Genomic DNA, 14,530 nt, shown 5'->3' on the forward strand with positions numbered 1-14,530 from the left:
CACTATTATTACTTTTTGAAAAGTATGGTTGGTTCATGTTACTAGTTAAGTTGAGAGGCTGAATGGATGCAGCAATCTGCCTGACTTGGCCAGATGGCAGGATTGGAGCCTTAGGGTATGTCTGCACTTCAACTTGAGGGTGTGATTCCCAGCTTTAGGAGACATATTCGCACTAGTTCTCATTGAACTAGCATGTATGTAAATAGAATGTAACTGAGATAGCACGAACAGTGGGAAAGGTTAGACACCCAGTGTGCATGCTATTCTGAGACACTACTTATGTACTTGGGATGGCTTGCCCCTCCTACTGCTCAGACTGACTCAGCTACATTCTGTTTTTAGTATGCTAGCTCTGACTGGTAGCGTGAGTATGTCTGCTCAAGCTGGGAATCATACCTCCATCTTCAAGTGTAGGCATAGTCTTAGAGTAAATGTTCCCATTACTCTTCTCTTTTACAGAATCGTGTCAAATAGAGTACACATTTCAAATTTCTGTGTTCCTACTTCTCCTGAGATAAATTATCATATCAAATGAAAGGGGAACTAGATGGCCCAGAGGATTGGTAATGTATATCGATTCCTTGACATCTAGGTTGCCAGCCCAGTTTGATAATGACCAAAAGTCATTATCGTCTTATGGCTGTTTTATGACCTCTCTGTTTTATGACTTTTATGAGTCTCTGTTGAGTGAGTTTGGTGGCCTCAGTTCAGTTCAGGTGTTCATATCAAAAGGTCCAGACTGAGTAGTGGAACTAATTGAAACAGTTACCTGCAGTTTCAGCAGAGATCAAGGACTGAATGGGAATGGATACTGACCTATCATCTTCCACCATATCTTGTCTCACACTAAATCCAGCCATTTCTTTCTCTGATATCATCAACGTCCATCCCTTATAGTAAAACCTTTGGTCACTCCTTAATCATTTCTTGCCATTGTTACTGTACCCTTCTCTTCTGTGGCCTTCTTTCTTTTAATTTCTTTCCCCTACAGTACTTTCAAAACACAGCTACTATTTCTTTCAGGGTGGTAGCCATGTTAGTCTGTATTAGCAAAAACAACGAGGAGTCCTTGTGGCACCTTAGAGACTAACAAATTTAGTTGGGCATAAGCTTCCATGAGCTAGAACCCACTTCATCAGATGCATGGAGTGGAAAATACAGTAGCAGGTATAAATACACAGCCCATGAAAAGATGGGAGTTGCCTTACCAATTGGGAGGTCAGTCTAACGAGACAATTCAATTAACAGTAGGATACCAAGGGAGGAAAAATCACTTTTATAGTGGTAATGAGAGTGGCCCATTTCAAACAGTTCATAAGAAGGTGTGAGTAAAAGTAGGGGGAAATTAGATTTTGTAATGACCCAGCCACTCCCAGTCTTTATTCAGGCCTAATTTGATGGTGTCCAGTTTGCAGATTAATTCCAGTTCTGCAGTTTCATGTTGGAGTCTGTTTTTGAAGTTTTTTTGTTGAAGAATTGCCACTTTTAGGTCTGTTATTTGGTGACCAGGGAGATTGAAGTGTTCGCTTACTGGTTTTTGAATGTATGATTCCTGATGTCAGATTTGTGTCCATTTATTCTTTTGTGTAGAGACTGTCCGGTTTGGCCAATGTACGTGGCAGAGGGGCATTACTGGCACATGATGGCATATATTATATTGGTAGATGTGCAGGTGAACGAGCCCCTCATGGTGTGGCTGATGTGGTTAGGTCCTATGATGGTGTCCTTTGAATAGATATGTGGACAGAGTTGGCGTCAGAGTTTGTTGCAGGGTTTGGTTCCTGTTGTGTGGTGTGTAGTTGCTGGTGAGTATTTGCTTCAGGTTGGGGGCTGTCTGTAAGCGAGGATTGGCCTGTCTCCCAAGGTCTGTGAGAGTGAGGGATCGTCCTTCAGGGTAGGTTGTAGATCCTTGATGATGCGTTGGAGAGGTTTTAGTTGGGAGCTGTAGATGATGGCTAGTGGTGTTCTGTTACTTTCTTTGTTGGGCCTGTCTTGTAGTAGGTGACTTCTGGGTACCCTTCTGGCTCTGTCAATCCGTTTCTTCACTTCAGCAGATGGGTACTGTAGTTTTAAGAACGCTTGATAGAGATCCTATAGGTGTTTGTCTCTGTCCGAGGGATCGGAGCAAATGAGGTTGTATCTTAGAGCTTGGCTGTAGACAATGGATAGAATCATAGAATATCAGGGTTGGAAGGGACCTCAGGAGGTCATCTAGTCCAACCCCCTGCTCAAAGCAGGACCAGTCCCCAATTAAATCATCCCAGCCAGGGCTTTGTCAAGCCTGACCTTAAAAACTTCTAAGGAAGGAGATTCTACCACCTCCCGAGGTAACGCATTCCAGTGTTTCACCACCCTCCTAGTGAAAAAGTTTTTCCTAATATCCAACCTAAACCTCCCCCACTGCAACTTGAAACCATTACTCCTTGTCCTGTCATCTTCTACCACTGAGAATAGTCTAGAACCATCCTCTTTGGAACCACGTCTCAGCTAGTTGAAAGCAGCTATCAAATCCCCCCTCATTCTTCTCTTCTGCAGACTAAACAATTCCAGTTCCCTCAGCCTCTCCTCATAAGTCATGTGTTCCAGACCCCTAATAATTTTTGTTGCCCTTCGCTGGACTCTCTCCAATTTTTCCACATCCTTCTTGTAGTGGGGGGCCCAAAACTGGACACAATACTCCATATGAGGCCTCACCAATGTCTAATAGAGGGGAACGATCATGTCCCTCGATCTGCTGGCTATGCCCCTACTTATACATCCCAAAATGCCATTGGCCTTCTTGGCAACAAGGGCACACTGTTGACTCATATCCAGCTTCTCGTCCACTGTCACCCCTAGGTCCTTTTCCGCAGAATTGCTGCCTAGCCATTCGGTCCCTAGTCTGTAGCGGTGCATTGGATTCTTCCGTCCTAAGTGCAAGATCATGTGATGTGGTCTGGATGAAAGCTGTAGGCATGTAGTAAGTATAGTGGTCAGTAGGTTTCCGGGATAGGGTGGTGTTTATGTGACCATCGCTTATTAGCATTGTAGTGTCTAGGAAGTGGACCTCTTGTGTGGACTGGTCCAGGCTGAGGTTGATGGTGGGGTGGAAATTGTTGAAATCCTGGTGGAATTCCTCAAGGGCCTCTTTCCCAGGGGTCCAGATGATGATGTCATCAATGTAGCGCAAGTAGAGTAGGGGCGTTACATTACCGCTTCTCCAATCCCGTCACTGACTTCCTGTGTTTAAAATGTTGCAATCAAATTCCCTGTGTTCTTTGAAGCAGGAAAGTGTGCTTTCATTGGTCTACTCATCAATGATGTCTCTATACAACTTAACTGTTGTATTTATTTTAATGTTTGTTAGATTGTAAACTTTTTGAGGTAGGGACCTTGATTTAGTATGTTACAAAACACCGAATATCTGTTGTTGTACATATCTACAATAGAGATGATTCACCCTTGCAGAGTTAGTGGGCACTGAGTTAGAGGCACATTAGTCAGCTGCAGAAGGGAAGCTTACATTTCTGCTTTCCTTGCACCTTTTTTGTAATAACTGAGGATTTCAATCTACAGTATTGTCAGCGTGGAAAATTTCACAATCACTATATTCAAACACATTTTTTTATGTGAATTATGATCAAGTAGTACTAAACCAAAATATTTATTTTTAAAAGTTCTTGTATTCACATTTTAGATTCAACTTTCATCCCCACCTCACCTCCCTTGATTTTAAAGACATTGCTATATGTTTTATCTGTTTCAGTGCTTTTGGTAAAGAATTTTTCCAAGTAGACAAAGTTCTTCTCTGTCTAGATGGGGTTTTGTTTAATACAACCTTGACCCAGGCATACAGTTTTGGAGCACCAGTAGAGATTGTCTCAAAACTCCTGTCAGCTTTCCTAGTTATACACTGTTTTGCGGAGAGTAAACAGCATGAATGTTTTGCTCTCATTCTTCATTTCTAAACGTTCATTTTTGCCTCACTTACTCTGATTTTAGTTAGGCCTGTGACCCACTTAAATGATTGAAAAATTGTGGAATGCTAATAAGAAAATCAGTAAATGCCTCGAGGGGTGCTATTGTGTGATGTAGTCTCTCTGCTTCTTGCATGAAACTTTGTAATCATTGTGGTTGTTGATGGTGTTTGAGGTAATGATGAGCCTCTTAGCCACAATGGCAACTGGAGAGGATCCGCTGAGCAGTTGAAGAGCCCTAGGCATGCTCCAGAGACCTTTAAAACATATTCAGACGTTGAGGTATGAATGAAGTCTCCCCTTTTCTCCCAGACTTATGTGTTCTTTTGACCAATGAGTTTGTACCTGCCAGAGTTTAGCTGGATAATTGGAAGGCTAAAAATAAATTAAAGAGACGGCCAATATTAAGCTTCTTCAGACTCGCCAATCAGGGCTAAGTTGTCCTCCTCCTTCTCTCCAGTCTGATACTGAGCCTTTAAACAAACTGCAAACAGTTGATGCAGAGGAGTTTGCTTTCTGTCCTTTCAGTTACTTTTCTTTTCTCTCCAATCGGTTTGACAGATATACTTATCTGAACCTGATTTCTGTGAAACCTTCAGGATGAACTTGGTGATTAGCTTTGGTGTTTTGCACTTCAAGATTTATCTCTTATTCTGAAGTATTATTTACTTGCTGAAGCTAATCCTTCTTTCCTCAGATGAGGCAGAGCTGTTATATAAGTTTGAGAACCAGCCAGATGATGCTGTTCCCTTTTCCTAACTGTACAGAAACAAATGTTGATATGTGGGTTGTACTTTATTCTAATTTCACCTGGCATAGTGATAAGAATTATTTAAATATTGTTTTTATACCCCACAGCTAGCATGGTGTGGTAGGATTCTTTTTAATGGTCTTGGTTGTTAACACTTCTACGTTGTTACCCTAAGTGTCCAAAAAAATTGCAAGTTACAAAACCAGCATTGTTTTAACTTGTTTACTTTAAATGATAGAATGTTACTTATGAAAGTAAGAATTTTGTTTAGTAATTTTCCCCAACAAATTCAGACAAACAAATAAATACATACAAAACAAGATATAAGAAAGGAAAAGGAAAAGAATAGATCCTCCTCTACAGTTTTGGTTGACTATTGTCAGCTTCAGGATGAAGTCATGGATTTCTCCTCAGGGAGGCAGTCTCTGGTCCAAGTTGTTTAGGACAAGTTGGAAGGCGTGGTTTGGAAACATAGGCTCAAGGCTTAATGAAGTTTCCTCTCTCTCTTAGAGATAGGAACTAGTGAAGACAGTGTCGTGTGAGGAGGCAAAACTAAATCCTGGAACCAGTTGAGATACGGTGCCAACATCCAAGAAACACTCTGGCCTGAGATTCAGTGGGCTTGACACCTACAATTTGGGGTGTAAAATAAAAAAAAGAAAAAAGACATGCACAATACAAATCTAACAAAAGCAAAGACACAGAGCAGCCAAGCTGAGCCCCTCTTTTGGGTTATTCTTTTTTGGTTCTCCTGGCTTTTATATTTCTTAGTCTGTAAAAAAACTTTACAGCTGTCCTTCCAGAATTTTCCAGCAGTTTGTCTAACCCAAACAATCATAACTCCAAGACAAGGGAACCTGGAGCAAACTCTAAACAAATCAACAAGAGTATAATTCTACAGTTTAGTTATTGAAAAGATGAAGATATGCTCTCTCCTGATAAAGATTGGCATCATCCCCTGAGATCCTAGTCAAACAAATGGCCTTTTGAAGTGCTTCCATAAATTCTATTCTTGGCTGAAGGTTTCTGTTCACCAGCTTTCCAATACTACATAAAAGTCTCCCACCCTCCCAGAAGGATTTTCATATTGTTAGATAAGATGTCAGAATATTTGGACAATGGCTACCATGAATCTATTAAAAAGACAAGGTGGGTGAGGTAAAATCTTTTATTGGACCAATTTCTGTTGGTGAGAGAAACACGCTTTCGGGACACATGGAGTTCTTCAGAGAGCTCTGTATGGCTTGAAAGCTTGTCTCTCTCACCAACAAAAATTGGTCCAGTAAAATATATTACCTCATCCACCTTGTCTCTCTAATATTCTGGGACCGGTACTGCATGAATCTGTCCGGTTCAACTAGATTAGAGGCTATGCTAGTTCTAGCCTACAGTGCACTTAGACAGAGATCCTGATCTGGAGGAGAATTTTCAGCAAAATACAACTTCCCTATGGCAGCAGACATCTGTTTGGGGAACCCTTAAATCAAGCACTTAAGACTTAAAGAATAAAATCTCTCATGACCTCCATTTAATGGGTGCGTGGATGGAAGCCTCAACCTGCAGGTTTTACTCTTTCCCCAAACCTAACTTCAGGTATTCATCCCCTTTTTATGAGCAATGGAAATAAGAGATTTACCATACTTACAAGATGAGAGGATCATCCTGCAAGGCTGCAAAGTACAGGCTCGTTATTATAGAGAATATTGGTTGTTGCAGATGGTTACTACATACTTCTACGAGCTTCCCCATTCTCCAATCCCTCCTCACAACTCCCAGAAAAGATATCCAGGGCATGAAAAATAGCCCAGCACCTCTTTGCCATAAGAAGAATGATGTTCCTCCTAGATAAAGATTCTCATTCACTCTATGGGGAGATTGTCCTATCTTGGACTTGAACTGTTCAAACTGATGGTGATGAATCTGTTTAATCAGTCTTACTAACTATTGTCTCAGGGAACTATTTACTATTGCAGACCTGCAGGATGCGTGCCTGCATGTACTGCACGCCATAAGCAGTAACTCTGGTACTGTGATGCTTACAAGGGTTAGGGCTCGCTGTTTGGAGTAGGGCTGAGGCAATATTTTCCTAGAACAAATCTGCAGAGCTCCTGTGTGGTCCTCCACGCATGCTTTAGTTAGACGTTATCTGAAATAGAATAAATACATATGTTGCTGCACATGCAGTGTTTGGTAAAATAATTCTGTCCTACTGTGTTAAGAGAACATGTAGAACCCATCTAACAGACTAAATTTGTTCTCCCAGATAATGGACAGTTTTTCTTACCTGATGGATAAGAATATTTTTTTACTGACTCGCTCTTTGTGGTGGTTTTATTTTAATTATAGTTATCTATTTTAGTATATATCTTATATCTATCATATTTCTTTCATGTGCCTCTTTTTAAGGACAATCACTGTTAGGGTGTAATTTGATTTTTTTTTCCTGCATAAAGCTTGTGTGAATTGCCTTTATATCCCTAACCAGTTTAATTCCAAATGGGTGTGTCTGATCCTACATCTTATAGATTTGGTTTTTTTTAGTGGTACAGTATAGCGTTTATTTAGTGATATACAAATGGTAGCTGAGTATTCTTTCTGTTTGAACTTCTCCGAAGTTTTGGGATGTAGACGGTGTCCTATATTCAGTTTCCATTGTACCAAGGTTGGAAGGTAGAAATCTTAGTTGGGAGTTAAATACGTTGTCTCAGTTCATTAATGTAAAATAATAATTCTGGCCCATCTGAAGTCAGAGTAGCTAATTGAAGAATTCTCTATAAGGAAGAAGAACAAGCTTTGTGAGCTACCATTTGTGGACAGGGGGGAGCTGACAGGCATTGTGGATTCTGCACTCTCAGCTTTTGTGGTGGAATAAAGAAAAAATCCTGTTTGGTCTTGCATTGATGTGTTTGGATGGGGTAGAGGGTTAGAATCATAGAATCATAGAATATCAGGGTTGGAAGGGACCCCAGACCTCTAGTCCAACCCGCTGCTTGAAGCAGGACCAATTCCCAGTTAAATCATCCCAGCCAGGGCTTTGTCAAGCCTGACCTTAAAAACCTCTAAGGAAGGAGATTCTACCACCTCCCTAGGTAACGCATTCCAGTGTTTCACCACCCTCATAGTGAAAAAGTTTTTCCTAATATCCAATCTAAACCTCCCCCCCCCGCAACTTGAGACCATTACTCCTTGTTCTGTCATCTGCTACCATTGAGAACAGTCTAGAGCCATCCTCTTTGGAACCCCCTTTCAGGTAGTTGAAAGCAGCTATCAAATCCCCCCTCGTTCTTCTCTTCTGCAGACTAAACAATCCCAGCTCCCTCAGCCTCTCCTCATAAGTCATGTGTTCTAGACCCCTAATCATTTTTGTTGCCCTTCGCTGGACTCTCTCCAATTTATCCACATCCTTCTTGTAGTGTGGGGCCCAAAACTGGACACAGTACTCCAGATGAGGCCTCACCAATGTCGAATAGAGGGGAACGATCATGTCCCTCGATCTGCTCGCTATGCCCCTACTTATACATCCCAAAATGCCATTGGCCTTCTTGGCAACAAGGGCACACTGCTGACTCATATCCAGCTTCTCATCCACTGTCACCCCTAGGTCCTTTTCCGCAGAACTGCTGCCTAGCCATTCGGCCCCTACTCTGTAGCGGTGCATTGGATTCTTCCGTCCTAAGTGCAGGACCCTGCACTTATCCTTATTGAACCACATCAGATTTCTTTTGGCCCAATCCTCCAATTTGTCTAGGTCCTTCTGTATCCTATCCCTCCCCTCCAGCGTATCTACCACTCCTCCCAGTTGAGTATCATCCGCAAATTTGCTGAGAGTGCAATCTACACCATCCTCCAGATCATTTATGAAGATATTGAACAAAACCGGCCCCAGGACCGACCCCTGGGGCACTCCACTTGACACCGGCTGCCAACTAGACATGGAGCCATTGATCACTACCCGTTGAGCCCGACAATCTAGCCAGCTTTCTACCCACCTTATAGTGCATTCATCCAGCCCATACTTCTTTAACTTGCTGACAAGAATACTGTGGGAGACCGTGTCAAAAGCTTTGCTAAAGTCAAGAAACAATACATCCATTGCTTTCCCTTCATCCACAGAACCAGTAATCTCATCATAAAAGGCGATTAGATTAGTCAGGCATGACCTTCCCTTGGTGAATCCATGCTGGCTGTTCCTGATCATTTTCCTCTCATGCAAGCGCTTCAGGATTGATTCTTTGAGGACCTGCTCCATGATTTTTCCAGGGACTGAGGTGAGGCTGACTGGCCTGTAGTTCCCAGGATCCTCCTTCTTCCCTTTTTTAAAGATTGGCACTACATTAGCCTTTTTCCAGTCATCCGGGACTTCCCCCGTTCGCCACGAGTTTTCAAAGATAATGGCCAATGGCTCTGCAATCACAGCTGCCAATTCCTTCAGCACTCTCGGGTGCAACTCGTCCGGCCCCATGGACTTGTGCACGTCCAGCTTTTCTAAATAGTCCCTAACCACCTCTATCTCCACAGAGGGCTGGCCATCTCTTCCCCATTTTGTGATGCCCAGCGCAGCAGTCTGGGAGCTGACCTTGTTAGTGAAGACAGAGGCAAAAAAAGCATTGAGTACATTAGCTTTTTCCACATCCTCTGTCAGTAGGTTGCCTCCCTCATTCAGTAAGGGGCCCACACTTTCCTTGGCTTTCTTCTTGTTGCCAACATACCTGAAGAAACCCTTCTTGTTACTCTTGACATCTCTTGCTAGCTGCAGCTCCAGGTGCGATTTGGCCCTCCTGATATCATTCCTACATGCCCGAGCAATATTTTTATACTCTTCCCTGGTCATATGTCCAACCTTCCACTTCTTGTAAGCTTCTTTTTTATGTTTAAGATCCGCTAAGTTTTCACCATTAAGCCAAGCTGGTCGCCTGCCATATTTACTATTCTTTCGACTCATCGGGATGGTTTGTCCCTGTAACCTCAACAGGGATTCCTTGAAATACAGCCAGCTCTCCTGGACTCCTTTCCCCTTCATGTTAGTCCCCCAGGGGATCCTGGCCATCTGTTCCCTGAGGGAGTCGAAGTCTGCTTTCCTGAAGTCCAGGGTCCGTATCCTGCTGCTTACCTTTCTTCCCTGCGTCAGGATCCTGAACTCAACCAACTCATGGTCACTGCCTCCCAGATTCCCATCCACTTTTGCTTCCCCCACTAATTCTACCCGGTTTGTGAGCAGCAGGTCAAGAAAAGCGCCCCCCCTAGTTGGCTCCTCTAGCACTTGCTCCAGGAAATTGTCCCCTACGCTTTCCAAAAACTTCCTGGATTGTCTATGCACTGCTGTATTGCTCTCCCAGCAGATATCAGGAAAATTAAAGTCACCCATGAGAATCAGGGCATGCGATCTAGTAGCTTCCGTGAGCTGCCAGAAGAAAGCCTCATCTACCTCATCCCCCTGGTCCGGTGGTGTATAGCAGACTCCCACCACTACATCACTCTTGTTGCACACACTTCTAAACTTAAATCCAGAGACACTCAGGTTTTTCTAGGGTACAGAGAACCACTTTCCTTTTCTCCTGTATCCAGGCAGTATATGGACAGGATTCCAACTGACTGCTATTGAGTGCTAGACAAATGGTTGCATGCTAATGCACCCAAAATTAACTGCTCCATTGTCCCAAGAGCGGGTAAGTCAGCTGGCTTTTGTGATATGGTGAGGTATATGCCCTCCTGTGTGGGGTTACCATACGTCCGTATTTTCCCAACATGTCCGGCTTTTTGGTTCTTAAATCGTCGTTCGGGAGGAATTTTTAAATATCTAAAAATGTCCAGGATTTTGCCATTATTATTTTTCCCCAAAGAAAGGTTGATCATTCAAGAAAGAGAGTGAATGTTGACCATTTGAGAAAGAAAGTGAATGTTGATCACTCGAGAGTGCCCGCTTTTTCCCCCTAGCTCCCAGCGCTTGTACCGCAAAACAGCTGTTTCACACAGCTGGGAGGGAGGGGGGAAGAAGGGGAATGCGGCGTGCTCAGGGGAGGGGGTGGGGCTGGGGTGGGGATTTGGGGAAGGGGTTCAATGGGGCAGGGAGGGGGCGGAGTTGGGGCGGGGACTTTGGAGAAGGGGTTGGAATGGGGGCAGGGAAGGGGTGGAGTTGGGATGGGGGGGCGTGAGCAAATACCCCCCCCAACCCCCTTGGAGTGTCCTCTTTTTTGAATGTTCAAATATAGTAACTCTACCCCTGAGTCTATGGTGCCATAGCAGCAGACATTGAATAAGGAGTACGTGTAGCGCCTGAGCAGTGGTAAGAAGGCTGCTGACCTTCCCCAAGTCCTCCTGCTCTGTGCTGGTGGGATGTTTCTTGGATCCTCTGCTAGGTCATTACTGGTCTGCTCCTCCTCCTAAGTACTAATATAAGGCACAGAGTAGTAAGGAAAAGGTTTTGCTTCAAATTAGCAGCACACAAATAGCTGTCAGTGTTTTTCAGGAGTGTTTTAGAAGTTCTGCTAAGAAAAACAGAGATGGATTGCATAGGTGAAGGAAGGGATAGTGATGGATGGTGTAAATCTGAGGATGCGCGTGCAGGCCAGATTTTATACACTCAGGCCTGGATCTACAAAAGTTTCAGTAGAAGTTAGGAGCTTAACTGCCTTTGTGGATCTGGGCCTAAATCCCTGCAATGAGAAGAATTTGACTTGATGAGAAAGAACACACACTCTCATGCTTGTGTTAACATATGCTAAAACCAGTTTTGCCTGTTAGGCAAAGGTCCCTGCTGAGGGTCATGTGGAGTTGTATATACCATTACTGATCTTCAGGGTCTCTGAGCTGTCCTCAGAGCTGTCAGGCAAACAGGGATGGCATGCATGCTCCTATATTGTGAAGTCATGGATTATATTTGTGGACTGCCATTGCGCAGAGTGTGCAAAAGATAAAGCTCCTTTTGCCTTAGACTGCATCTGTGCATCCACACAGATGATGACTACTATATGGTATAATAAAAGCTTTAAACCAATTTTTCTAGCATTACATTATAATATAATGATAAATATTCTTGAATAAGTGATGGCATACTGTATATAGTTTATTCAACCTCAACATGAATACAGTAATTTTTGGTAACACAATTGCAAGATGTTTGGAATTTCAGTGGTTTTCTTTTTCTTTTTTTTTTCATTAAGGGTGGTAGGCATGTTGATTATGTAGTGGATCAGATTGTTGGTAAATTGATAGAGGTGGTGAAGAAGAAAAACAAAGCTGGAGTTTCAGTGAAACCATTTCAGGCAAGTAGTTTCATGTATATTAAAAACAAATACTGAAAAAGAATGGAGGCAACAGTTTTGATAAGTGAATTGATTTCTCTGTTTTTTCAACAGGTGAAGAATCATATATGGGTTTTTGTGAATTGCCTGATAGAAAATCCAACTTTTGATTCTCAGACAAAGGAAAACATGACCCTTCAGCCTAAAAGTTTTGGGTCCAAGTGCCAGTTATCAGAGAAATTTTTCAAAGCAGTAAGTATGATATGATTTTATGATGGGAACACAGGAATTCCATGCTGGATCAGGTTTTCATGTGCTCCCAAATGAAAGTACAAGATTAATTGGGTTATAGAATCTGCATTTTTATGAATCCAGAGACTTCAACAAACTGCAAATGGCATGGAAGAATTTCTGCTGCCCTTCTAGTCTGAGTAGTGGAGGCAATAGGCTGCACTGTGCCCTTGCCCGATTTAATTTCATTTCCATGGCTCACCCGCCTATGGTAGATTACATACTATTTATGCTAGTAAATTTCTAATCCAAAGGCAGGCATTTTCCAATTTTGGTTGTAACAGTACCTTTTGAGTTGAGGATTATTATCTTCGCTAATTTGTCCTTTAAAATGTGTCTTATACTATTTAGCAAAGGGTGCATAGAAGAACTTGTCTTTTCTTCTGTGAATCAAGTAACATATAACTATTAATATGCCATTCAAAAATATATACTCTCCTCCAGTAATATAATTTGAAAATACGGGTTTATGTTTTAATTCAGACAGTTCAGGTAAAGCCTTTTTAAACAGATGCAGTGGTGTAAATGCAGGTTCCCCCTCACCGGTGCCTCTTTATGAGGCTCTATTAAATAAGAAAAAGTAGAATTAAATTTCAGCCAGAATTCATTCAACTGCGTCCTCTTTAGTGCCAGTAACCTAAATGGAAATGTAACAGCATGTGAGTAGGAGATTTACAGCTTGTACTCCTAACATCAAACAGATTTACACTGAATAAATAAAAAAATGCAACTTCTTGGTCTTAAAATACTCGTTCCAGACTTGTTGTGAAAGCTCTTCCATTACAAGGACAGTATTAAACTATGCTGTACTGTATTAAACTATACCATAGCCAAGTGTGTACACAAGAGAAGCTCCAAAAAGAGGAAGGTATTTAGAAATTTGGCTACCTTTTTTTATCAAATTCAGAGGAGAAAGGCCTCCCACCCAGCAGGCCAGAATCATTAGCCAGGTTCTTTGAAGATTAACTTGATGTTGAATAGGTAATATACAACGTAGTATGTTAAGATTTTTTTTTATAACTTTGCCTTAATAACAAATTAAAAAGAAAAACACCTAGTTTCATCACATGGAATCAGCCGCATTTTTCTAACCTTTTAGTACGTAAGGGAAAAGCAATAAATCATAATAATGTGAGACTGGATGCAACCTCCAGAATTGCACTTTATTATGTCTTTTCTTTCTGGCAGTATTTTTTTTTATTTGCAGTGTGTGTACTCTTTGCTAGAAGTGTGCATTTTATATTTAAGGGTATTAAATGTGCAGTGAAATCGCTAACCAGTGAATTTTTTATGACGAGGGAATAGTGAAAAGCCAAAGCACATGGTATTTGCATCCAGTGGTGGTTTCTTTTGACGTGAAATTATCTCTCCAACTAGTTACTATGTGGAAATATTTGCTATAGAAATGTGTTACTCATGCTGCATAAATTTGTCTTGCATTGGTATAGAATTCCTGGGTAGAGTTCTGGTGGTTTGCTGATATAGGGCCCAATTCTCATTTATACTCAGGCCATTTTATACCATTCTGAACATATAAAGAGGTCTTTAAAGTGCGTGTAAATGTAGCTCACTGCTGGAGAGGTGTAAACTGGCCTTGGTGTAAATAGAATCAGGATCATGGTACCTAAAATGTGCTATGCATTTCATAAACCTAGTATAAGACAGGTCCCTTACTTTAAAAGTTTACAATTTAATAGAGAACTCCTAGACAAAATACTAATAAAGACGTGGGGAAGGGAAGCAGGAATTAGGGAGAAGCATAATAACAAACATGTGGGGGATATAAAATAAAAGAAAGGAATACATAGGGTAGGTTGGGGGTTGTTTGGATGCTAATGTACATATAGTGTTAGTTGCTTAAATATTTTTTAAATCATGCTTTTTTGAAATTGTTTAGGGGAATTTGAAAACCACTGATGGATCTTAGATTGGATTCTTACATTTTACTGTATTATTTTAAGTTAGTGTGTGAAGCTCTACTTCTGTGCTCATGCACAACTCTAATCTATCATTTATAGGCCTCTAATTGTGGTATCGTAGAGAGTATTCTGAACTGGGTCAAATTCAAGGCACAGACTCAGCTGAACAAAAAATGTTCATCAGTGAAGCACAGTAAAATCAAGGGCATTCCAAAACTAGATGATGCTAATGATGCTGGTAAGAGCTTTAATATGATTACTTCATGCCAAGAAGTTTATTATGTTTATATCTTTAATGTTATCAACAATTGTTAAATCACTGTTAGAAGCTCTAAATCTGTTGTACACAAGTTTAAGATAGTTTATTGTTAT

General features: G+C 41.5%; 1 protein-coding gene across 3 annotated transcripts in view; it reads left to right on the plus strand.

Moving 5' to 3' along the window:
• TOP2B (DNA topoisomerase II beta) overlaps nt 1-14,530 on the plus strand; it is a 129,555-nt gene that overhangs the window by 68,218 nt on the left and 46,807 nt on the right. For all 3 annotated transcript variants that reach the window (XM_084618113.1, XM_084618114.1, XM_084618115.1), the window contains exons 9-11: nt 11,868-11,969; nt 12,063-12,200; nt 14,258-14,396. In XM_084618113.1, coding sequence (XP_084474239.1) covers nt 11,868-11,969; nt 12,063-12,200; nt 14,258-14,396 — 379 coding nt within the window. The remainder of the gene's footprint in view (nt 1-11,867; nt 11,970-12,062; nt 12,201-14,257; nt 14,397-14,530) is intronic.

Source organism: Lepidochelys olivacea (assembly GCF_965140295.1).
Source record: "Lepidochelys olivacea isolate rLepOli2 genome assembly, chromosome: 2".
NCBI lineage: Eukaryota > Metazoa > Chordata > Testudines > Cheloniidae > Lepidochelys > Lepidochelys olivacea.